This window comes from Thermobia domestica, unplaced genomic scaffold, assembly GCF_964235325.1.
Source record: "Thermobia domestica unplaced genomic scaffold, izTheDome1.hap1.1 HAP1_SCAFFOLD_99, whole genome shotgun sequence".
NCBI classification, from domain to species: Eukaryota; Metazoa; Arthropoda; class Insecta; order Zygentoma; family Lepismatidae; genus Thermobia; species Thermobia domestica.
This window is the reverse complement of record NW_027655887.1, coordinates 358,989-385,903: the sequence shown is the minus strand read 5'-3', so window position 1 is coordinate 385,903 and position 26,915 is coordinate 358,989. Positions and strand designations below refer to the sequence as shown.

General features: G+C 36.9%; 1 protein-coding gene across 2 annotated transcripts in view; it reads left to right on the top strand.

Moving 5' to 3' along the window:
• Plap (phospholipase A2 activator protein) overlaps window positions 1-26,915 on the top strand; it is a 123,114-nt gene that overhangs the window by 20,735 nt on the left and 75,464 nt on the right. For both annotated transcript variants that reach the window (XM_081747207.1, XM_081747206.1), the window contains 4 exons: window positions 2,942-3,109; window positions 9,297-9,431; window positions 16,490-16,679; window positions 24,815-25,037. In XM_081747207.1, coding sequence (XP_081603333.1) covers window positions 2,942-3,109; window positions 9,297-9,431; window positions 16,490-16,679; window positions 24,815-25,037 — 716 coding nt within the window. The remainder of the gene's footprint in view (window positions 1-2,941; window positions 3,110-9,296; window positions 9,432-16,489; window positions 16,680-24,814; window positions 25,038-26,915) is intronic.

Below are 26,915 nucleotides of genomic sequence, written 5' to 3'. Positions count from 1 at the left end.
TCTAAATATTTAGACAAACTGTGGTTGAGGTTGTGTAGTATGAATTGTTCTGCGATTTCAGGCTAACCAACACACTTAGGTATTTCATACCATAAATTTGCGGAAGTCAAAAGTTCCCATAAAACTGACAAGTAGAAACAAACTATTTTGAGTCATTCCATATCAGCCGTAGAAGTTCAACTTTAAACGGGGATGAAGGCACCCGAGACGAAGACTAGTATTTTGTCCTTAATAGCTTTGTTCAAAATCTAGTTGTAGACATTGGAGTATTGTTCTTCGCAGCAGTTGGTCAGACATGTGTAGTAACATTTTTTTGGGCTAGGATTTTGCAACAATTACTACTAAATCAGAAGCATACTAGGTTTATATTGTGTGAAGTTGTCAGTGAATGTCAGTGAATTGTCTAAAGATAATTACACCAAACAATATACAGTTAGCGCAAAAATTATTCATACACCTATAAAATGAAAAAAATAGACTAGTTTTATACATTAAAAGGTTCTATGGGGTGGACTTATAAATAATTTATTTAGGTGTATCAGTACTTTTTGCACTAACTATAGGCAAATAATTCTAAAATATGTTACACATAGTCAGATCTTACGTTAAAAGCGCCAAGTGCAGAATGTTTACATTTCATTTCAGATTGTTGTTTCAGGAAGGGAGCAACGGTATTTCTGCGTCTCTCCCGTAGCGATAATTGAAGTGTTCCTTTTTTACACCTTCACGAAACCTCCTATATTTTTTCGTTGTGATTTCCTATATATATATATTAGCATTGGAAATCCTGGAATATGTAAATTCCTAATTTTGTAGTAATACAGGATGTTGAGAATGAGTTTGAAAGTTGCTGATGAAAGATGATAACTGGGAATATCTGAGTCAAAATGAAATATATTGGAATCATTAAGAAGTAACATAAAAATAACACAATGAAAAAGAAAAACCATTCAGAAAGGACACACTCGGTACCCACAATGCCTTGAGGATCCGAAATCTCACATATAATGCACGGTCTCTCAAGGGAGAGCTTCAAACGCCGCCTAAATCGTGCCGATCGCCGCAAAACCCATTTCTTGCGCTTTCACTTTTCCATGCAATAATTGAATGAATTCTGGTATTCGGTGGCAGTCAGAATGTCGTCTGTGTTTTCCTATTATCCAAGGTTTCCTAGTCTCCGTTGCACCTCAGATTTTAGGTTGTATCGCTTTTGCGATATCCACGCAGCATTGAGCATCTGTCTTGGTTATGAGATTTGGATGACCGGCATGAATCATCCTGAGCTAACTTTTCCGATCTTCCGGTGGCTTCCACTCTTTCCCTGCGGTTCTTTTTCACATGAAAGGTGTATCTGAAACGACAGAATAAAAATATATTTAGACCTTAACAAATACATCCCAACACCATATATTTACGTACAACATGCAAAGTGTTAGATCTAGCCAGAACAATAAATAGAAAATAAAAAAAAGCTTTCAACTCGGATAAACTCTCTTAAGACTTCGTTTCGTTAAAATGGTAGTGTGATGTGAATTCATTAACATCTGCTTTCATTTTTTATTTGACTGATGAACGGAGCAGTTTTCGGAAATACATCAAGGAATTAAGATACTTCGCTGCAACATACGTGCGTATCGTATTTATCTTCTGGAATGACTTAGTTTATTTAATAGCAGTTTGTACGTACTAGGCTAGCTCACATTCTAAGTTTTTGATATTCGTCAGCTTTCTTTCAAGTTTTCAGTGAAAGTGAAAAAAGTGATGGGGGAGCGTGATGAAGCTCTTTAATGGCAGACATTATTATGTATTTATTAGTAGGCTCATCTTCTTTAGTTCAAATTATCAAGATCTATATTTGAAGCAGATTTTGTGGTCTGTGTAGGAAACACCTCAGATAATGATTTTCGTTCCTTTGATTGTATTTCAAAACGCTTTTTTTCGTTTATCCTCCGTATGAGTTATTTGGAATTGGGTAAACTGTGTTGCTTTTAGGTTGCAGAAGAAAATTTGATAGTGTTGCATACGAATATTCAACATAGCGGGAGAGATGAAAACAAACGCCAGCTGTGGCATTCGGTTAGCAACTGCACGCGTTGCTGTTCTCAGTTCAAAATTCAAGCTTTCAAGTTAGTTGATTTAGAAAGTACTATGATGAAATTTATCAACACTTGATAATGTTACGTCGCTTTTTATTGAGATTATTCAAGTCTAAATGAAGAGGCGGATCAACTTTTAAAATATAAAACGATTCTTGAATATTTCTTTCTGTATGTATTTCGGCTTAACATAAAATGTTTGCTTGGCAATGTTATTCCTGCTTAAAAGTTATTGATCATAAAGAAGTCTTTCATTCGTTTCTTTTAACGTCTCTAGTATGTGCCTGAATCCTAACTTGCATATTTCTCGCGTTGCAGTTTAAATACATTTTTATTTCTCTTCTGGAGCTGTTTCCGTTCAGAAAAACATTGATATACAATGTTGGTAATATTTACTGTGAAGATAATCACAGATTTTAAGATAAGAACTGTAACTATTATTTATCAGTCATCAGATCCTATCCTGTAGGAAACTAATACAATCAGGATTATTGTTACCCATCATCCCACTAGCCTGCTTTATATCAATTTATCACGTTCCTGGCTTGTACAAAAGCCTATTTTCTACGTATCCCTAACAAAAATATACACCTCGTTCATGTCTTCCATGCAAGCCATGCTAGACGCTTCTTCTTATATATCAGTCGGCAATAGATTCGTTGACCTGTACATGTTACGGAGTTTCACATTATGTTACCGTATTCTTTCGGATTATTTCTGCAAAACTCGATATAATTAAATAACATTAATTTTATGTCCGTGCTATCTTTTGAATAGTAGGATTATAAGCTGAAAGAGTTTGCGTTCAGCAATATTACTTAATTATTCACCTTTTGATATTGCAGTGTTGCTGTGTTTCCAGGATGTGGATTTGATTATTTTGTTACATCGGGAGAAGACCGTAGTGTAAGAATTTGGAAAGCAGGGCAATGTACACAGACAATTTTCCTTCCTGCTCAGAGTATATGGTCAGTTGCATGTTTGCGAAATGGTGATATAGTTGTTGGAAGCAGGTAAGAAACATTACTTTCCTTATTTCTGCATACCAACAAAGAACGGATATGAACGTGTCATCCGGACATTCGAATCAAATCTAGTCCATTCGATAAACATAACAAAGATATGTTCACGCACAAAAAAATTAAGCGCCGTGGACAACGGATTAAGTTCCTGGGGCCCAGTAACTGGCCCTGTTAGTATAAAGAAAATCGTTGACTAGCAATGAAATAGCTATTGCATCAACACTGTTCATTGAAAAGTCATGGTTCATAATTTATTCTCTTCAGCATGAAACAAGCTTTCCAGAGGTGCTATATATTGGGGTCCATAACATACTTGAACAGGGAAAATTGGGAGAATGTCTGAAAAATTCGCTCCAGAAATCCTCCCATCAACTTTAGACCCCTCTGGAGTGGCCCTGGGGAAAACCAAACAATCCAAGTGTATTCAAATAATAGTATAGGGGATAAGAAATGCGTATACCAAGTTTTGTATTGATAGACGGAATAGGTATTAGGGGAAAGCGTGTATTGGTACACAAGTTTTTCTCTCATACCTATTCCGTCTATCCATACAAAACTTGATACACACATTTCTTATCCCCTATACTATTATTTGAGATACATTTGGATTGTTTGGTTTTCCCCAGAGCCACTCCAGAGGGGTCCAAAGTTGATGGGAGGATTTCTGGAGGGAATTTTTCAGACATTCTCCCCATTTTCTCTGTTCAAGTATGTTATGGACCCCAATAGATAACACCTCTGGAAAGCTTGTTTCATGCTGAAGAGAATAAATTATGAACCATGACTTTCCAATGAACAGTGTTGATGCAATAGCTATTTCATTGCTAGTCAACGATTTTCTTTATACTAACAGGGCCAGTTACTGGGCCACAGGGACTTACTCCGTTGTCCGCGGTACCCAATTTTTGTGCATGAACATATCTTTGTTATGTTTATCGAATGGACTAGGTTTGATTCGGATGTCTGCATGTTCATGTCCGTTCCTTGTAAGTTATCACACCCTGTTCCCGGGTTCGATTTCCAGTAGGGAAATATTTAAAACTGAATGTATTACAGTGGTTCGCTTTACACTGTAAAGTAATACACATCTCCAATAGCCTCAGTGCTGAAAATGGACGTTAAACTTCAACAAATATATAGGCATGTCAAGTCATTCCCATACTTTTTCACTACAAATCTTCCCAATATTTAGTTGATTGGTTTGGAATTTAACGTTTCAGTAAGCACGAGACTGTATGAAACTTCGATATAGAGCTACTACACGAGTTTTTTCCGGGAACTGAAACCTGGTCTCCAGCATAAAATGAAATCTTTCAGTCCTACGGTTATGCCGGTTAGGCTAAAGGAGACGGTGATTATGAGAAATGAATGAAAATGGTGGAATGAAGAAAGTGGGAGGAAACGGGAGTACCCCGAGAAAACCCACGAGCACGGTGTTTGTCCACCACAAAGTCCACACGGCGCGAGCTGGGATCGAACCAGGGACCCCAAGCACCGGAGGTGAACGTTCTACCACTGAGCCACCTCGCCGGTCTCCAGCATAGAAGGCGCGATTGCTAACTTTATAGCCATGAGGGTAACTCTTTGTTAATAATTTGAAATCGTAATTGTAAATGGACTGAGTGATCCACAAAGATGAAATCATCAATCTGTCTATAAAACACCCATAAATGAAACTGTTCTTGTTTGTGGAAAGGAGGATCTGGAGTCTTCAATAATTTTTCATGCCATATGCCTTCTCTTCTGAGCAATATCAGTTGTCACAAAATAAATCGCAACACAAGTAATTTCATGTACTGTAGTTTATGAGAATGGAATTCATATATGCCGTGTTGTATGTGTTCCTGCAGCTCATTAGCGTTTCGACATTGATCCTCCAATGCATCACTAACAGCAGCAATTTTAGTATACAGGTTGTTTAAAAGGTAGAATCCAGATCTCAGTTGTACACTTGAGACGAAAGACTGAAGAGAGCTCTGGGAATAGCCGCTGTAAGGTCACTCTCAAAAAACTTATTGAGAAATTAAGATCCGTCAAACAGTTATATGGACTGCGTTAAAGAAACCTTTAATAACAGGCTGTATACTTGTGGGACACAGAGACAGCGCTATACTTTTTGCCCTTTAGATAACCAGACTTTACACCTTGCAATCTTTTCTTGTGAAATTGTCAAAAAGCTAGTTTTTATACCACCGTTGCTGCTTACTCTGGATGACCTGATCAACAAAATCGTTGCAGCTGTGGCAGGCCACTTTGGAATGAATAAAAGCTATTGTCTCGTGTTATCCGTGCAACACGATTGTTTGTAATATAGCATATAAAGCCTTGTTTCTTCCTAAACTAAATAATTTCAGGTTATATTAAAAATCGAAATTGTCAGTTTGATGCATCGTGACGTTTGAAAAAACAGCAATATTTCGTTGACGAACACGTTATTTACTTCAGGATCATTGCTTAAGCTGCTACTTTTTCATCTGGTTTTTTTGCAAGCTCTACGACATACCAAACAGATGTTTTGAATTTCAGTGTAAATTAGTGCGTAGAAATGCACACTTCAATGTACCTAGGTATTCATTTTTTTCTCTGGAGAATTACTTTGTTTCGAATTAGCATTATAGAGAGTTTACAATGTATTAAATCCATATTGTAAATCACTTGAGACAAAACTCTCTACCATTCAGAGTTGAAAACCACCAGAATATGGTAGACGTTGAAACCTCATAACTATATTCTAAAAAGTCACAGATAATATTTTCAACTTTAATTACATTTAATAAACCTATCGCTTACCTATGCTGTGGTTTCCTTTCTCTGTTTATAACTGGGGAGCAACCTAAAGCTAGTTACAATAAAAATATCAACCTACAAACGTAAAAAGAAGATAAATCAAGACATTTATTAATAACCAGGAGGCCACGGTGGTTCAATGAGACAGGCTCACTCTTGGTTCTTGGGGTCTCTGGTTTGATCCTAGCTCGCCCAAGTGAACTTCGTTTTTAACAAATATTGTGTATGTGGACTTTCTTTGGGTTCTCCCGTTTCTTCCTACTTTTTCATTCAATGCCTTCATTCATTACCACCATTGCCGTCTTCCTTAGCCTCTGTTCATAATCATAGTACATTAAAATAGAAATTCCATTTCATTTCATTTGTTAGTAACGAGTCAAATAGTTTTAGAAGTTTAGTTCGTAAATAGCGAAAATACATTTATGATTCCAACAAAGGGGCATTATATGAATATGAATATGTATTTTCCGACAGATTAATTTTTCCTTCTGGTTATATATTTCTTAAGCGCCCGGGTAATCTGATATACCGTAAAATGCGCTGAAGTTTCCATAAGAGAGGAGGGGAGCAAGAAAAAATATTCCAAGACTCACTAGTCCTGAAGAATCGCATCAGGTGCTATCTTTAATATCTATGGCGATTTTACGAGTAATGGACAGCTTTTTAGCACCGCTCACAAAATGAATTTTTCTAACATATATTTGTTCATTTTCAGCATTATTGAATTTGTGTAAAATCACTAATCTCATATCGTGCTTAAGTGCCACATTATGTGGCCCTGCGTAGGGTAGTCACTAACGCTCTTGTCTTTGGTACAATCGGTCCTGGGTTCGATTCTTGGTGGGAGAACTCGATCGGAAATGTGTAAAAGCTTTTTTCAGGCCAGTCATCCTGTGTGTTTTTTTATTTCTGTATTTTCCTCGTTAACACTAGGTAAATGCCAGGATGGTACCTAACATAAAGGTTCCAGGCTACTTTTTTCCGCATTCCTTCCCGTTTTACCGGAGTATTGTGATCTCCGAGGAAAGTCAGTACTTAAAGGCCATGGATGCCGACTACCCATAAATGTAATCCTAATCCTAACCATCACTTCACATATAGTGCTCTCCTCTACATTTACAAGTAGTACGTATGTGCGTTACTATTAAAAGAAATCAAACTAATAGATACAACTGTTCATATTTTTTCTTATAGAGTTCAAATTAATATTAAAGCTATTTCCGCAAATTAAAAACTATCAGCTGCATCAGATTAACAATGAACGACATGCTTTTTAACCATAAAGCTCGTTTCTCGAAAACTGTGCATGAGAATTCATCTTCAAGTATGTAATTTAGTTCATTTCGATCCAATCCATCGATCGACTTATTTTATGCTTAGGTAAACAAAAATTAAAGTCTAAGGTTGATCATAATTATAAGCTATATTCGTAAAGTATATTGTCGTGTTGCTAATGTCATAGTAAATTGCTTGGTTAGGATCAGCTTCTTAACAGGTGCCGTGATTATCGCACAGAATCATTTTTAGATTTACAAAATATAATTTTTCTATCGAGTTTCTCGAAAACTACGCATGTGGATTTACACTCACTCGTATAATTCCGTTCAGGTGAATGATATCTATCGATTGTTCCATATTTCATCATGGGAGGTTTTTTATCCGTTAAATGCTGCTAATATTGTTGAATATCGAGTATTTAGTGTGCGACGGTTTCATGAATGCGGGATTTTTCTTTGCTTTTAAATGCACCAAATAGGTATGACGTATGAGTCTTAAGGGCCATTTGGTCATTTCCAGAAAGAAAAAAAAGAAATTAAAAGCCCACTTCATCATTAACTTATCTCGTAAATCAAAATCTCAAAATAAAATCGTATTTAACGATAGTAATTTTTGTGATCTGTTGTCAGAGGAAAGAAAATCTGAATAATCGATCTTGGCCCGTTCCATTACACAAGCTTTCTCCCAGGTGATATGTTATTCTTTCTTGCTAATGTCACTTAAAGTTTATATGTTACGTGGTATATATTTAGTTTTTTTCAATTGTGTTATTCTACAAATAGTTGTCATTATTTCTTTGAGTACACTGTTCGTGTGTTCATGTTGTTATATTTTTAATATAAGTATATTGCATTTTAAATTACGCACTTTTTAACTAATCAAAATAATGTTTTATTATGGAATTCTAACTACCTTCATTACCAAATTTTGATTACTCTGTAAATTTGTATCCATCGTTTCTAGATTTGGAGAAGATACACGAACCTTGGTGAAAATCGAATTGATATAACTAAATGTTGCAAGATATTAAAGTAGTATGTTGCTAACTGTTAGGAATATGTGTATGACTGCTAGGAATGCCTATATTACTGTTAGAAGAAGACGTGTTCATAGATGCAAGAATTGTAGCTATCCTTAGTTTTCAACACAACGAGACGCCGCTCATTAGTTGTATGTTGTTCAGGATATTCTGAATAGACATTATCCTGGTAGGTGATGGTCAGTAGATTCTGAGTTACAATGAATTGTAATGATAAAGGAACTTTTAGGACACTCTGTGTGTTACTGTTAGTTTTCAGATAATCTTATTTCAGAATCTGTAAAATTTACTATAATCATAGAATTTAATAGGAACATCACGCTCTTTCATCAAATCTTGTAAGTTAAAGAATACTGAAGAAACAAACGAAAAACAAGAGTATAAGTCGTATGAAATATTTGCTTAGTTATGTGATGTGTTACAGAAAGTGTAAGACTTTAGCCATATAGGAGCGTGTATTCTCCCTGTCCTTTGTTTCCTTTGCGTGCACTCATGGCTACACACAAATATGGCTTATGTAATACTTTCTCTTACGTTCCGACTTTACTACCGAAAAACAGATGTTTCGTTTAAAGGCATACTTTTGTATAACTTACAGTTACCTCACTCTCATTAGTGCTCTTAGTCCTGCATTCGAGCCATAGTGCGTTTTGAATTTTAAGCTTAATGAAATAGTTGCTCTTACCCTACACGTTCCAGTTGAAATGTGTGATACCCACTTGCTGCGTCACTTTTTTTTCAATCACATTGTTAGTGTCAATTTCCATTTTTTATTGTTCAACATCAAATATAATCAGTAAATCAATCAGATTATTTCTCTCTGTTGAGCTTCTTCGTGGCTAAGCGGTTAGCATACGCGCCTTTGGCGTGGGAGACCCAGGTTCGATTCCCAGCGGGAGGTCATGTTCCACGTTAATCAGTAAGTCCACGTCTCATATAGCCTCGCTGGTGAAAGGAACGCTAAACTCAATCTCAGTTCAATTCAAAGTTTCTCTCTGTTGATAAATAAATAATTAGGCTTAAGAGCACACAAGTATTACTCAAAATATGAATGTTTACCTTTCTTAATTTCAGCGATGGTGTTGTTCGAATATTTTCTGCAGATCCTACTCGACAGGCCAATGCAGAAACTCAGAAAGCGTTCGAAGAGGAAGTAGCTGGTATGAAATTAAGTGCTGAACAGGAATTGGGAGGAGTAAAGATAAATGAGTACGTAAAAGTTATCTTATTTTGAATTATCTGTTGGGTTGTTTAAATATTTCGTGCCGTTTGAAACCAGTGGATGCATTTCTTGTTTAGAGTTGAACTAATCAGACAGGAATCACTGATGATTCTTCCGCATGGTTCCCAGCGTTCAGGCAGTTATTAGATGTCTTTACGAGGAAGGAAGGAAGGAAAAAAAATCCAAGGTGTGGCGGCGTGGTTGCATAGAAGTCATGAGTGAAATTTTGTGCTGCTCATTGTTTTTAACAGGGGCCGGAAAAGATAGATAGTTATAAGAACAACATATGGGGAATACGCCGAATGAGGAACAACCTCTCATTAAAGTGATTAATGGCAACGGTTGCCATGTGTACCACATGTGGTCTAGTGTTGTCCATGTGGATGATGGTGATATGTTGTTTATCCTCTTTTTTTTTTTTTTTTTTTTTTTTTTTTCCTTTCGTGAAGTGCTGCATAAACACATTAGAGTTACCATATATTACAGTAGCAGTAATGGTACAATTACGGAGTAGGAGTTCACTGTGGATAATCCATTCCATGTCCCGTCAGCACAGCATTGTCTTCTTGGAATGCAAATCTGGCTTAGGACATAGTGTTACCTTTCTCTTTGAACAGACCCATTTTTCCTTTGCTTGAGGTTCACGTACAGGCGTCATGTCTCATCTCTGATACAATACACGGGGAAAAAGGGCTAATGCAAATGACAGGATTCACGATGGCAGATAAGCAAAGAATCACGGCAGCACGCTGATTCTTGATGTCTGCACTGATTGAATGAGACACCTACAAACCCAGTTTTTGAACCTTTACCATAACAGTTAAAAGTGTCACATAACAGTTGGCTGGCCACTGGCCATCTTCGTGGCCAATTCCCGGTTGCTTTGATGTGGATCATGGTGCATCAAGTCGTTCGAATTGTTCTAATCAAAATGAGGTGGGGGACCATCACCCAGATCAAAATTTCCACTTAAGGAACCTGTTAGACCATTTCCGGGTAGTCCTGTGAGCAATAGCGTCCTGTCCATACACTGTACAGATTTTTGGATGCCTCTGCAACACTAGAACCATCGTTGAACTCGTACGGAGAACATGTCCTAGGTGACCCTTCTTTTCAGTTTGATACTTCATAATTAAAACTCTAAAAACAAAAATGGATTAACCCCTTATAATCAAAAATAGTATTACACACTACTGATGATAGCTACCATTTGTGTATTTCAAAGCATTGCCATTATTACCAACGTCTGACTATAAATCCCTGAAAATGAACGACGCGAATTAATGAATCAACCCAATATTAACATTATGCTAGATAAAAATATTTACTTTCCGTTATGAGTGCATTAAAAAAGATGATAAAACCAAGGTATGCTCTAAAATATGTGTATCTACTGTATGAAATTATAGCATATTTCTGTTGTTGTAATAAAAATAAAAGTACGAAAACAGATCGAGAAGTAATGTCTGCACACTACAAGCAGCATATTGTAACTGGTTGATAATTCTCACTAGAGATGGTATATTTAAATTATCTGTAGCCATGGTTAAAGAAGTGTGATTAATCTCACAAAAATGGCACGTATATTAGAGGAGGAGCAATGAGGTATAGTTACATTTCTGTAAGCTAAACGAAAACTTCCGTTTGAAGCTTAAAAAGAAATCGTAGAAGGCTAACAACGCGAAACACTGGTGTCAGTAGTTATTGTTATTGAGTGCACTAACTTAGCGGTAACAAAGAATTGTACATTATTTCTGACATGAGCAGTATAGAAGTTAATGTTTTTTGAGTTGCTGGCGATTAGCAACTACAAAGGATACTAGGAAAAATTTTCAATACAGTTCTATTTATTTATTTATTTCAAAATAATTTCCCCCATTTTACACTTCTCCATCCTCCGAAACCAATCGTTAAACCAGATCTGTCAAGCTCTACTAGCGATTAAGGCACACTCGTTGCCCCAAACTCTCAGAAGATCCTCATCACTTTAAAATCTCATCTCTTTCAGCTTCATTTTCACATACGGGATAAGTGCAAAGTCGCAGCAAGATTTAGACTGTAAGGAGGGTGCTCAAGAAGTTGCAGTTGTGTAGTGGTCAGATAACCATTCGGAGCAGGCTTTCGCGCAGTGAACTGGAGCATTGTTATGATGGAGAAACCAGGTGTCCATTCTTCAATTTGATCGTAGGTTCTTCATAGATTCGACAACTTTGGCAGGCACTGTTCAATGTACCACTTAGCTGTGACTCTTTTGTGGGTCTAGAACAACACGCTTCACAATTCCATTTGATTTGAAAAATATACCTGTCATTTTCTTTTTTACTGATCGGGATATTCTGATACCTACAAGTATATCCTCATCATCACAGATCCAAACTTTGTTCTGAGTCTTGGTCGGCACATCTTAATAGTATAACCAAGTCTTGTCCAGTGTCACGATGTTGTTCACATCGAGATTATTCCTTACCAAACATTTGCAGCATCTCCTGCCACCATGTCATCTGCTCTTCAGTCAGACTATGCGGCACCCAGAGACAACAAGTTTCATCACGTGCAAATGATCATGCAGAATCGGACGAATTGCTGGTGCATTTAGGCCTAAGGCTTCCTCAGTCTGCTGGTAGGTCACTCGGCTGTCTTCGACAAGCATTTTAATAACAGCAGTAATATTTGCCTCTATAACTGACGTTTGTGGACTTCTCTCCCTCTCATTGTCCTCCAGAGTAAAATTTTCCCTTTGGAATTCTCTGTATCGCCTGAATATAGTCGTACGATGTGGACACATCACCCAGTACAAGAATAATTTCTTCTGAGCACTGGGCTACGTTTAAACTACGCGCGAGGTTATACCGCAAAACTGCTGTTAACTAACGCGAACATTTGAATAAATACTAAAGTATGAGTACGAGACAACTCTAGGTATGCTCGAAAATTAAAATTTAGTTACGCTTCGATATAAATTAAGAAGGAAATAGACAATTGAACTTTATTCTTTTATTAGTATAGCATCATGTAAGCCATTAACATATTTGTCTTTATCTACCAATTAGTCACGAAAAGTCATGTAAATTTGGTAGTTGCATTGAAACAGGTAGAGCACAGTTGCATCAAATAAACTCTTTCCATCTCAATGTCTATCTCTGCGATCTACCTAGCTGTGTATATTGAATCATCAACTGGAAAATAGTGAAAATAAGTAGACTTCGTGGTGGACGAATACCTCAGACATGTAGTTGTGAAGAGTGTAGGAGTTCAAAAATAAATACAGATAAATAAATCTTTTTGATACGTCTGATTTTGATCGTGTCAATTTCTTGTTTATTTTCAATTTAACTTGAGACGAGACTGTTATTCAGTCATTACGCTCTTCTCAATATGATTCCTGTAGTGTATTCACGTGTAATCCTAATTATTGGTAAAATATAATCAGTCGTTTTCATTTAGTTAATGTAGGCAATGTATATAGCTAGATATTATTTTATTGCGTTGAATTATCGCAAAGTTTCCGAGCCCAAAGACAAAAGAAAAAAAGGAAGAAAAGAGTATCGCTTTAGACAGTCTGTGAGAAAAAAAAAAAAAAAAACTTCCGGGGAGGAGATTTGCGAGAGTTCTAGAAGCTACTAGAAATTAATCATTTTCATACTATAAAATATAAAAATTGTTCGTTTCGTCGTGTTTATTGTTAAATATAGAACTTTAATAATGGAAAATTCGAATATGAATATTCTATGTAGTGAAGAAGGATAATATTACTTTTTTTTATTCTTTTTATATCGAGTGAATTGTCAATCGGACGGTAAGTAGTTCCGAAGAAAAAAAAAGAGAGAGCAAACGAACTAAGATGATTTTTTTGTTTGTTTGAAAACGTGCTTTTTGGAAGAGCAACCATTTTTTCCATTATATTTCTTTACCACGAGGACTGCTATCATGTTCATCGTAGCTAAAAGTGAGATAACTCCCTGCTAGTCTTCACGAAGCTAAGAAGAACGAAATCAGTATCATTCGGAGTCATAAATTGTTTAAAACCTAATGCTCCGAACATCCTTATGTAAGTCGCTTTTGAGGAAACTGCAGGTAGGACTTGGTTGGTAATCCATAGTGGTTGAGTTGACCTGTCGTTAAGCACTTTGGTGAGGTCGAAGATAATTACCTTCGTCTGGACGGCAGTTGGTTTATTTAAAAATATTGAAGTACCAACATATACTATAGTGATGCAAGTACATCTTCTATCCCAGTGCTTAACTTTACGAAGTAAAGTGGTGGTCTTCGTGTGTTCGTCGTTACCATTTTAAGTAACTATATGGTTTCTGATCCATAAGGCTGTTTTCACGTGATACGTTCAATTCATTATGTCTGAAATAGCACCAAGATTACTATCTTGGGAACAGCCCATGACGTACGTTATAATGTCTCTGAGCTAAATTGCGTCGCTCTGCACTAGGGCCAGACAATGGTTTGCTTGCCTCAGCTTCGTTTACTCGCTCGTCATATAAATTAAAGTATATTAATATGTCCGTAGTACTCAAAATTTTATATTTGAATATAATTACAGCAATGTTCTCCCTTTTGTCAAGTTTGAATATTCATAAGTCATTAGTATGTCATTGTTTCGGAGTTCTACGATCCATTATTGTGTATGCCATACATAAATCTCTCAGTATATTTTCTGTAAGTTCGCTTCCGAAGTTGGTATCCAATATTTACAGTACAAGTTACGATCGATGCTAATGAATCATTACTTCCTTTCCGCTTCGAAGCTCACCATTGCAATTTCACCATCGTATATCATTTCCTTCAATTAAAATTTATTACAATATAAGTCAATATTATTATGGGTTTAGAAGTAGTCATTTGATAGTAAGGCGAGCTTCGTCTCCAGTGCCGTGTTGTTGTCCGCGACATAAGATTTTATAAGTCTATATTTAGAAGGATAACGTTTGAAGTAAAGTTAGGACCACCTAGTATAAGTTGGTATCAGGAACGGTTGAGCTGTGAATCTTCGTGCTTCGTAAAATAAGAATGTAATATTTTAAGAAATGTATCGAAGCTTGTAAGGCAGGTGAGTTAAAGGAGAGAATGTAAGAATTGCTCCCTCTTTTAAAATTTGATTCCAGGTCATTTCAAATTGTGCATTTGTTGTAAGCTGTTCCTTAGAGTGTTATCAAACTTAATATTACTTGTGATAATCTTCTACGAAATGAGAAAATCGAATGCGCAGACAACTTGGTGTATTATGTGGAAGCGTTAGTGACTGGAGGCCTATATATGTATATAATAAATATATACATGTATATTGCGATAGGAAATGTCTGGGTGAATGAAGGTTGGAAGGAAGTGTTTGTCACAGTGATAATTGAAATAACTAAGTACTTCATGATTCTTCAAAAGTAATGGCTATTCTTCCGTAACCTGTTTAGTTATTTTCTTGAATACTTTTGCTAAAACAAAATTGTGTGTGACTGGCAGATAACTTGAAAAGGAAAACATTAAGTAATTGATACCAATATGATTAGATAAACATAAGACTGTGAAGGGGAATTTAAGCTTCCTGCGAGATGTTAATTGGATAACTATTAATAGTTTCGTTATTTATGTATATCACTGAATAACAGAAAACTTCTTGCAAGTACTGTCATTTGACTCCTATGTTATTATAACAAAAATCTTATTTTCTAGTAAAATAAATTGTAACCAGGTAATAGTGTAGTCTGATTTTTCTCAAACCTACTAGTTAATGGTGTGCTATAGTTTAGAAGTAATTAACTCAGATACATAAGACATCACTAATCATGATTCTTTTAGCAAGGTTTCCCATACGAAACTGGTATATTCTAATAGCTAAGTTTTCCGTTGCGCATAAAATTGATTAAGTTATAAAACAAATTTTCTAGTGTAAAGATTTTTTTTCTGAAAGATGCTTCTTCCGTGCTGCAGGCATCTCGAGCTGTGAGGCTTACTCCTCACAGGCCGAAATGCAGATAGGCGGAGCTAAGAGGCGCATTGCTGTTTCTATAAATCTAATGATCATGGTCCTTCGGTTTGTTAAAGGGCATGACAGCACGTATCTTTGATGTTCTTTTTTTTTTTTCTTTTTTTCTTTTGCAAGAACTAGACATTATAATTTCATGTTCGCTGGGTACATGTAACCATTTTCCGACGACTCCACTCTGACTTGTTATAATTTTGGCTACGCTTACAGAATCGAAATGAATACGTTACAGTTTTGGCTCCCCGTTGGCCAGGATCAGAACGGGGTGGCGTTACAGTTTTAGACGTTACAAACTTTTCACAAATGCTTCGTCTTCTGTATTAACTCTTCTTATATGTTTTTTTCATAGATAATTTTATTCCTATGCTCTTATGTGTGACCGATTTTCTACTTGTTTAAAAGCTTAACTATACATATATAAATATTCCTTTTCATTTATTAATCTTTCTTTCTTCCACTACTCTGCTGGCCAAACCAATCTATTATTAGTTCAAGCTTCATCTACCTAAAACACGCACAGCTTTCAAGTTTGCAAGACTCCGCATTGCAGACTGCTGCGCGCTTGGACGTTTCACAGTTATTTGTGTATTAACCTTTTTTCCCCATTTCTCCTTTCCCTATGCGTTGAAGCGTTTAGGAGAAGTCCATAGAGTATCTCAAGTGTTTTGTGGCAAGGTTTTCAGTATTTTCTGCTAAGTACAGAATCCACTTTCCATGCGTGCTTGGGAATTCCTTTTCTCCAACTATATGCAATAGAGAAGAGAAGAGCAAAGAGATTACTTATTGGAATTACCTTAACTGTTCTGTGTACTTTGAAAATAATTTTATTTAACCAAAAAGAACTGCAGCTTCTCGACATGACAATATTCTTTCCCACCATCAAGATGATTACTAATTCAGGTATTTTTATTTTTATTTTTTTTATGTTTTCGCCACCTTTTTCATTACTTACCTTTTGTTTTACTCTTATCTGGGTAATTAAAAACAAAAAAAAAGTATACTAATGTTATTAATCATTTGTAGAAGAGGTAAGATTGCTATTAACTTTCTTCACAGTCTTCCTGGGCGTGAGATATTGTATGAGCCAGGCCGCCAAGATGGACAGAAGAAGTTAGTAAGGGAAGGTGGAAACGTATTTTGTTACAGCTGGAGTGCGGCGAACAGCGAGTGGGTGAAAGTAGGAGATGTGGTTGGTGCAACAGGTGGAACTCAGGCTACATCAGGAAAGACATTGTATGAAGGCAAAGTATGTTGCGGCGATAAACTATTACTATTTCTAATGTAACACGTACGGAAGACATACAGAAAATTGTTCGGTTTATATCGGACCGAATTAGCAATTCCATTGTTATCTGGGAAATGACGTTAGAACGACTCCTTTGCTGTCGTGAGCAGTAGAGTTTGTAAAGTTGTAGATGGTAAGTGTCATTAAAAATGGTGCCTAAATTAAACCGTTACTGGTACGTGTATGTCATGGTCCTTTTCTTCCTATTCTTTTTTCCTACATACGCATGAAGTGAAACAGTGGATAGAGAATGGTTCACACTCAGGTGCGTACTGCAACAGCTATTATGGTTCGTTACGCAACCAGAAGCCCGTGGGAAAGAATCCACATGAAAAACACCAGGAAGAAGGCTCAAAGAAAGTAACGCTCGCAGTACTGCAGGGAATCCGCCAATTACGTGCAAAGAAAATCCACCGACCTAACTTGCGATGGACCAGTGATTCAATTTGGTATTGAACACAGCCATTCGTAAGCGACTTCGGCTTGAGGTAGATTCGTAAGGCCTGCGTGTACCATATGCTCCCCGGCACATTACAAAACGACAAACAAAATACAGGAAACTGAATGAAAAGCACCTTGCGGGTCCAAATGGCAGACAGTCGTCACAATGTGTAAAGTATACATCCATTTTACTGCTGGTGGTCAGATTAGGGCGCTGACATGCAGTAACAGCGATGCCAAGGACTGGTGCAAGTTCTTTCGCTACTGTCGGACTCACTGTTTTGTGGTTGTTATGGGATTCCGTTATGCAGGGAGTTACTGACATATATAGAGTTGATAAAGACGTAAAAGTGAATGCAAGAAACTTTCAGAAATCCGTTGCAACACGTACATTTCAGATCGACATCCCGTAATTGTACGGTGAGCAGGCCAATCAATTGACGATCCATATTGGCAAGCCTTCAAGTCATACCGCCAGAATACCCGCGTTTCCATCATGAGATGGAACGGGAATTAGAAATTCGTCATTTCATTTCAAGACATTCCTGTGAAGAGTCGAATGGCACTCCAATGGATTTCTGCCTATTAAAAAGACGTTGGGTTCACTGCACCCTTGCTGACCTCTGGGAATTTTGCTGGGACACAATTGCAGCAAATAAGCCCTTTCCATCACAGTGTCTTTCTCAATGCAGGGAGATAGTGGGACCGAATTACCTTACCTATGTTTCACCGCGGGTTGGTCCAACGGAAACTTTGATGTTGGAGATAGTGCTGGGATCGGTAGTGGTGGCGAGATTTTCTGTAATGTGTGTGTTTCAGAATCGGTCGCATATAAACCGAGCAATGTTCTGTGTATACTTAAAACGTACTGGTATGATCATTTACAAGTATCTAAAATGTAGGACTCGGATATTGGATCGGACACATTTTGAATATTTAATTTTACTTCTCTCTCTCTCTCTCTCTCTCTCTCTCTCTCTCTCTCTAAGATACTCTCTGCTGAAATTAAAGTAACTGGATTGATTTTTTAAATTTTAATCTACGTTTCATATTATATCTGTACACAAAAGATGTTAATGTATATATATATATATATATATATATATATATATATATATATATATATATATATATATATATATATATATATATATATAGAGAGAGAGAGAGAGAGAGAGAGAGAGAGAAAGAAAGAAAGAAAGAAAATCACTCCAATGACGACTCAGAGCTGCCTCTGTTGTACACTGCAGTAGAAATGTTCACGTAATCGTACAAGTACCTGTTGTTTTGAATGAAAGTTATAATTCCTACCTGAATGCACATAAATTAGTTCCAAACAATATTTTGGCAGCTGTGTTGCAGTTTTATGTTGATCAATACACAGAGAGAGACCTTTGTTCAAATCGCAAGTTCTGTACATTTTCATGACTTCTTTCGTTGAACGAAGTAATGGGGTCCAAACATGGATGAGTTGATTGACCGCTGAAGAAAGCGTAAGTTACAAAAATTTAAAGTGTAATTAAAATCCGAGAATGTTGCATTCACTATGAACTTAATCAGTAGGATGTTGTCGCCATCGTTCTGGATATAGATATTTTTTCATGGCACAATTCTACATAATTAACAAAATTCTAGTAATTTAGGAGCAAAGATTTTCTGTTAATTATTTTGGGTTAAATTTTCCCATTGTTGTGTGTGAAGTCAATTCAAGTGCTATTAAATAAGTAATTATAATTTTCATTCATTAAAATTTGTGCATGATACGAACCTTATTTATTATTTTGATCCATATAAATATCTATTTATAGGAATGTGCGTTTCCTGAATATACTGGATTTCATAACCTAATTATTCTTTTCTAGTGGTAAAGTTCGTTTACACCCTCTGTTTACAATTTAGATTCTACAATAGACTTGAGATTATTTGAATTCTTTTCTGTTTCGGGAAGTTTCATAAGTATAAAACGAAAGTTCCACCCTTGTAACAAAAAAACACTTGATATATGTAGTCAGTTTGAATATTCTTATGCGTTAGTTTCTATATCATACGTCCCACCTGTATGTTTTGTTATTTTTCACAGAAGTAAAAACCGGTGAGAAAGAGGGTATGTTACACCACCAACACAGTGGTTCTCAAAATTATAATCATCTTAATGTATGTAGGGGGCCGCGGTGGCTCAATGGTAGAGCATTCACCTCTGGTGCTTGGGGTCTCGGGTTCGATCCCAGCCCCCGCCAAGTGAACTTTGTGGTGGACAAACACCGTGTGCGTGGGTTTTCTCGGGGTTCTCCCGTTTCCTCCCACTTTATTCATTTCATTCATTACTCATTATCACCGTCTCCTTTAGCCTAACCGGCATAACCGTGGGACGTAAAACTCACAGATTTCATTTCATTTTTCATTTCATCTTAATGTAATTAAAATACATTAAATAACGGAGAATTGACAGGAAGCTTTTCAATAATACATTTAAACTTGTTAAGTTCGCTACCTACCCAACTTCGCCTCGGTTTTGTGGCATTTGGATTTATCAACAAGACATATATTAGTATTACTTCTTAAATAGTACACCTGTCTATTTTGATACGTGTACTAGTAGTAGGTTGCGTTGAAGCAATGCTATTCCTATGCTATTCGTTTTAAATTCATGTCTATGTGTTCAACACTTGAACGTTCGACAGTATACGTGATCTTCATTTCTTAGATCCTTGCAAAACATTTACCGTCATTGTTATATTTTGGAAGGTCTGTGAACTTATGAAAGAAAGGAAGAAAACGTGTTCATTGAAAGTAACTTCTTCAAATATGGAGCAGTGGTACTATTTAGTGTTTTCTGTGCCGTTTAACTCTTTCCATCCGTATTCAACAGTGCAAGTTATTTGGTAGTCGAGTGCAGACGAATTGTTGAGCGTTTTGTTTTTACCACGTGTTGAGAAACCTATAAACTTGCAGGTAATTTGAAACACATGACAATCAGATTCATGTTGCATAGTGAAACAAAGAAAAAGAAAAGCACATATCCTTGCTGGTCAATAGTAATTAGCACGGTGAATATAGCTATATGTAAGTCCACAATGTTTCCGTTACTTAGTGGAATAAGACAGTATGGATGTTTCGAGTATTTTCTTGTCTGCATCTATCATCATAAGTGAAGAAAATGGAACGATCAATAAAAAAATGAGCCATAGTATTATGTATGTAATTAGAACATTGAAGTTACATATCAATCACAGCTTGCGAACGGCGAACTTAGTTATTTTTATTACAGGGTTTACAGTGACCTCGAAAGTCTGGGAAGTTGGAAAAGAAATGCTTCAAAAATGTGCCCAAAGGGTCAGAGAAATCTACTGTATTTCTCAGAGGAGTCAAAAATTATTTTTACTTTGTCTCTGCAATAATCAGTATTTTTAGTGAAAACTGAATGTGTAACGGTATTTGCCTTGGACATTTAATATTAAAACTAACTACAGACAATGCAAAACCACGTTCAGGAATTCTATCATTCTACTTACAGATCCCTGTAATTCCTGAATTTTATTTAAGCTTCCAAGCTTTCTACTCTCCAGTGGAGTTTTGGTCACGGAGGTTAAAAACCGGAAGAAAAAGAATAGAAACATCAAGGAATAAAAATGAAATGGACTTACCAAGGGAAGAGGTGTGTTGCACTGAAGCAACGTTGTCAGGCATTTTCCCCATTTCGGGTATCATGAACAGGCGTAACGTTCGAATCTGAGAGACATAAATCCCAGATGCCTACGTAGAGGATGCGCGACTCCTCTAAGGGCTTGTATTCTTCATTATGAAGAATAAGAAAATTTAGATTTCCATAAGAAGGCATTATGCAAAATTAGTAACTACACGTACTAGAGGAACGGACGGTGATATAACTGAAACATGACTCCAAACCTTGCACTTCCGCAACGAACCTAGAAGTAAGCTCCTGACAGGTGATTTGACCTTGATAGTGAACTCGAGGTTCGTCGGACGTATGACATGTCTTGTGTGGGAGTTCTTTAACTCAGCTACTATTGCTCCCAATCACCCAATGGGTCTTTTAGGCTGTCAACAATCCATCTGCCACTCTTACTATAGACCATGCCAGATTATCAAGCGCAAATCGAGTGATGAACTGTTGCATGACTCATATACTGGAAAGTGTCTTGACACAAACTCGATTGATGAATGAAGGGTCACAGTGGGGGAATATTAATGTTCATCATAGATACAAGAATACGTTGTTCGATATAAGCTTGTAGTAGACAGCATTATATATATAGATGGATGTGGCTTACTCTGGATTCACCAATTTCTTCTCATTGTTGTATGCCACCATTATATTCAATCACCCATCGTCATTGAATTGCATTTATTTCGTTTGGCGGGCACAGAATGATCTTGGGATGTTAAAGATTTATAAGTTTCATTTCATTTTTGACTTTTATGATCAGACTTGTTTCTTTCACAGTTTGGATGTATATGCAGTACATAGATACAGGGTGAGTCCAAAGTCCTTGGACACCTGCATAAGTTTGAAAATCGACGGGAAAAGTAAAAAGTAATGATGGGAACAAAGGTTTGATGAGGGGCCGCAACTTTTGGAGTGTATGTCATTCATGGCCTCCATCTTGAAATCCGCCATTTTGGATTCAAGTCAATTGTTTTAAATGGAAAGGGGGGTGTATGACACATCAGATAACACTGGCTTGAGCTCAGGAATTTAGTGTGTAATTTGTTTTTTCTATCTTGTACAGTTTAGAAGTTATTAATGTTCAAAGGTGGGAAATTACCTTGATACTAACCCAGTTTTTTCTTTGTTCCAGGTGATCTAAAATGGGTCTGACACGTGAACAGAAGATCGAAATCATCCTTATATCAGGGGAACGCAGCTACCGAACAATAGCAGCAGACTACAACAGACGGCACCCAGACAGAGAACCAGTATCGCACAGCACGGTGGCTCACGTGATCACCAAATTCCGGGAGACGGGCTCTGTTCAAGATAGGGCACGTAGTGGACGAGCAAAGACTGCCACCAATGAGGAAACTGCAACGGCGGTTGTTGCGTCGTTTGTGAAAAGTCCTAAACGAAGTACCCGTCGTGTGTCCCTAACATGTGCAATAAGCCAATCCTCCGTTGTCCGGATATTGCACGCCAATCAGTGGCATCCTTACAAGCTGCACATGCAACATAAACTGAACGACGATGACCCTGATCGCAGCTTGGAGTTCTGCATGTGGGCTACTGAACAACACGAACTGGATCCTGCGTTTGCCAAGGGCATACTGCTCGGCGACGAGGCGTATTTCACTTTGAACGGGGAGGTTAATCGACATAATTGTCGATACTGGTGTGACGCAAATCCGAACTGGGTTGATCCGAGTCCAGAACATAGTCCAGCGAAGGTGATGGTGTGGTGTGGCATATGGGACACCCGCATCATTGGGCCATTTTTCATTTACAACAGCTTAACTGCACCACAGTATCTGATGCTGCTGCAGGACCTTGTGTTCCCTGTCACACTGAACACTGATGGCATTTTCCCATCTTATTTTCAGCACGGTGGAGTCCCTTCACACTATGGACTTGGTGTCCGTGAATGGTTGGATGAGCAACTGCCAGGGAAGTGGATTGGTCGCCGTGGTCCCGTGGAGTGGCCGCCCAGATCCCCTGACTTAACGCCCCTTGATTTTTTATCTATGGGGACATCTTAAGCAGATAGTGTATGCTGAGACAATCCGTGATTTGAGACACCTGGAGGAACGCATCCAACAAGCCTGTGACCAAATTTCAGGAGACATTCTCCTCCGTGTGCAGTCAGAGTGGTTGCGGCGACTATTGTTGTGCATTGCACGGGATGGACAACACGTAGAACATGTGTTGTAGCATTCAGTATCAAGGAAGTTTCCCACCTTTGAACATTAATAACTTCTAAACTGTACAATATGGAAAAAAAATACACCACTAAATTCCTGAGCTCAAGCTAGTGTTATTTGATGTGTCATACACCCCCTTCCCATTTAAAAAAAATGACTTGAATCCAAAATGGCGGATTTCAAGATAGCGGCCACGAATGACATACACTCCAAAAGTTGCGGCCCCTCATCAAACCTCTGTTCCCATCACCACTTTTTACTTTCCCCGTCGATTTTCAAACTTATGCCGGTGTCCAAGGACTTTTGACTCACCCTGTATATACATATTCGTATGTACAGCGGGGGACACTTCTAAATGGTACACCTTAGCCGTAAATCTCCATATGGCTGTACCATTTAGAAGTGTCCCCCGCTGTACAAGCGTTTTTTGTTCTACATTTTGATTTTTGCATAGCAAATTACGAAACAAATTTCAATTTGCGTCGCAATTTTTTATTTTTGTATAGCATTTTTGGCAGCAATGGGAATTTACTTATTTTTGCTGTTTAACGTGAACATGAAATAATAAAAATGTTTATAGGTAACAAACCTATATGATTCATGATAAAAGGAGAAGTAGAGGAAAAGTAATGACAACTTCTAACATTCTAAAAATTTACTAAGATAGTATTTGGTTTTGAGAGTGTGTTCACATGAAGCTTTACTTAAGTATTGAATCTGAATCTGTAATGCTGTCAAAAAGGATGAATTGACATTACACTTCTCACGAAGTGAACCTATATTTTTATGACAAAGACGCACGAATTTAATTTCACACCAGTGTTAAATTCCTCATTTACATTTTAGCCATCTCCGATCCGCTCCGATCTTTTTCATTTTTCTTTATTTATTCGTTTTTTAAAGCTGTACACCAAACACTACTTTTCTTTCGTCATTTCAGTGAAAAACAAGAAAACGTATGAAAAGTTTATATCTGAACCAATGCTGTGATAAATTCAGACAAACTTCGTTTTCATGTCAATATATTAAAAAAAGAATATGAAGTATGTTACTCTGCACATGTGTCATTTATGAATTCCTGACACCACAGCTTGAAATAACAGAACAGGAAAGCGAGTATTGCTAAAGTCCCGAGTGTATGCTAGTCACCTAATTTCCCGAAAGTAAAGTGAGGTCTTGGTTTTCGTTCTCTACTAAGCTAGAGTAGAATGAGAGTTTTGCGCTATCGGTTTGGAATCGGGAAGTCCTGATACGTTGACTGAAATTTTCCCCTCAGTCTCACTGGAAGAAAGCTGGAGGGTACTTTAAATACGTATGTGTCTAAATTTCTCTCCAATTTTCCGGTGTTAATGTTCCCAGTGTAAAATGGTCGGATCGCTACAAGTGAATATCCTTAATTAAAAATCTTCAACTAAATTTCGAGTCTCAGCTCCTTCATTTATAGAATGTTTGATACACGTTTATTTGAACTTTTAAATTTAGAACTATTTATACCACCGCATTGTAAACCACCTGTAAAGTACAGAATAATTAACTGGTCTTTCGAAACGTAAATTTATTAGAAGTTAGTACAAGAAAGGAAGAAAGAAAAATAAGCATTTTATTAAAATTTTCTAGTTTGTCGTAACTTGCACACAGCTCAAATTACAAAATAAATTAATGCTTTAGTTTATGACGGTTTCAAAATATCTTTGTATATTCGTCGTTTGTAGTTTGTTTATGTCACCATTTATATGATAATTATTTTCTCACATAAACAATTTGGTGGTACATGTTTTCAGGAATATGATTATGTGTTCAGTGTAGACATTAAAGACGGTGAGCCTCCTCTAAAGTTGCCGTACAACATTACAGAAAATCCATGGTATGCAGCTCAGAAATTTATAGAAGATAACAATCTGAGTCAAGGATTTTTAGATCAGGTTGCAAATTTCATAATTGAAAATACAAAGGGAGTTACGTTGGGAATGGAAGCACCGTCCAGTTTTGTTGATCCTTTTACAGGTAGGTTGATAAGGTATGAATATACTTAAAAAGTAAAAAGTAATAAAGTAACGTCTTTTCTATAATAATTATAAACTTATAGAACAGTAATCGTAATTTAATAGTATACATAATAATCCATTTACAAAGATAATGTGAGTTTCGTAGCGAAATCTAGAAAGCTTTCTCTGTGTTTCTTTGTTATTTGAAGGAAGGGTCCTAGGGTTCACTGGGACACTAGATTAGACTGTACCCAATAAATTGTATCATAGGGCCATGAATATTCATACGTATATTTTAGTTAATTATATAGTTACTTACCTGAGAATTTGAAGTGCGATACTATTGAAATCATTTGAGATAGAGGAGCGAATTTTCATATTGATACTTTACTCTATACAGGGTTTAGCCTTAGGATGATGCGGTATTTTGCCATATAAAGTGCCACCATTGAAGTGCCACTTCAGCTGACATTTCAAGTACTGTAATTTCAGAAGAATGTGAAATTTTGTTGTTTTCACTTTGTAATATGCAGGATAAAGATTACAATTTACCTATAGAGCTTGTTGTATTATGTTATATATGTATATCGAAAGATATTGTACTACCCTTAAAGCAAGTGATTGGTCAGGAGACATCCTTCTCGTCTTCTTTGTTGTAGTCCTTCTGTTTGAAGAACTTTCCCACAGTTCATGCACTATTGTCGTAGAATCTCTCTTTCTACTCTTCCGCAAACTAAAGCTAACGATTTCCTCCTGACTTGCTTTTTCCATAGGATTTTCACTTTTCGTTTCTTTGTCTTAAAACTAGTGAATTTAAAAACCGTTGGAAAGCTCCAACGTCTTCTACTATTAAGTTTTTGAAGATCCTAAATCACAACTCGGGGTAATGTAATCTATGCTTGAAGCCAGGTATGTTTATCTTGTATAAATTGATATCAATGCTTGGCTGCTGTAATCCATTTTTGATCCGAGGAAACCACCGACTGGTGGGAATGGACAGTATACTTACATTTAACATCCACTAGATCTTACTTGCTTATCTCGGAGCACATACCAAATACATGATTCGGTCTGCGTTCTGAAAAAGAAGAAAAGTATTAGATTCGCAAATTTGCGCATTCCTTTTTTTTATAGTTCTTTCAAGCCTTATAACCTAGCTTTTATTTACCTACTTAACCTACCTACCTTTATTGGTTACAGGGCATAATGTAGTGTATTAAACGGAAAATTTAAGCACGGTGTGTTGTGCGAAAGCTGACTTTTGGCATGTAACAGAACAGAATGAACATTTGCAAATAGTTCTTGCAGCGCCATGAACGTGAAGGTGATGAGTTCTTGAACAACACTGTAACAAATGATAAAGCTTAGGTATACTATTTCGACCATTAAAACAAAGAGTACCTCCTTGGAGTATCGCCTGCGCCAAAAAAGTTTAAGGCAGTGGCATTTGCTGGTAAAATCTTGCTGATAGAATTCTGGGACGTTGACGGTGTAATGCTTAAAAAATACGTGGCTAACAAGGAAAAGTATCCAAGTCCTCGTCGAGTATCCCATTGAAACTTGCACAAGTGGAAGGACATATTGAAAGATGGAAATATGCTTACTCTTACAATTCGCAACGTCCTCGAACAGGAAATACAATGATCTTCCCCCTAGCCCCTGAAAGTTATGTACTCTGGTGATACATGCCAGAATGTGATACATTTTAACTTCTTTTCAGCGAAGACAAATATTGCTAACGTAAGATGATAACAGTTGGTGGTGACTGGGATCTGTAGTACGTCATGGATGCTAATCGAGTCAAATAGAACACGATACGCGATCGTAAGTTCCAAACAAACACGTTTACCCGGTGGAGAAAAGGGACACGGTTAAAGCACAACGCAAAATTGGCTTT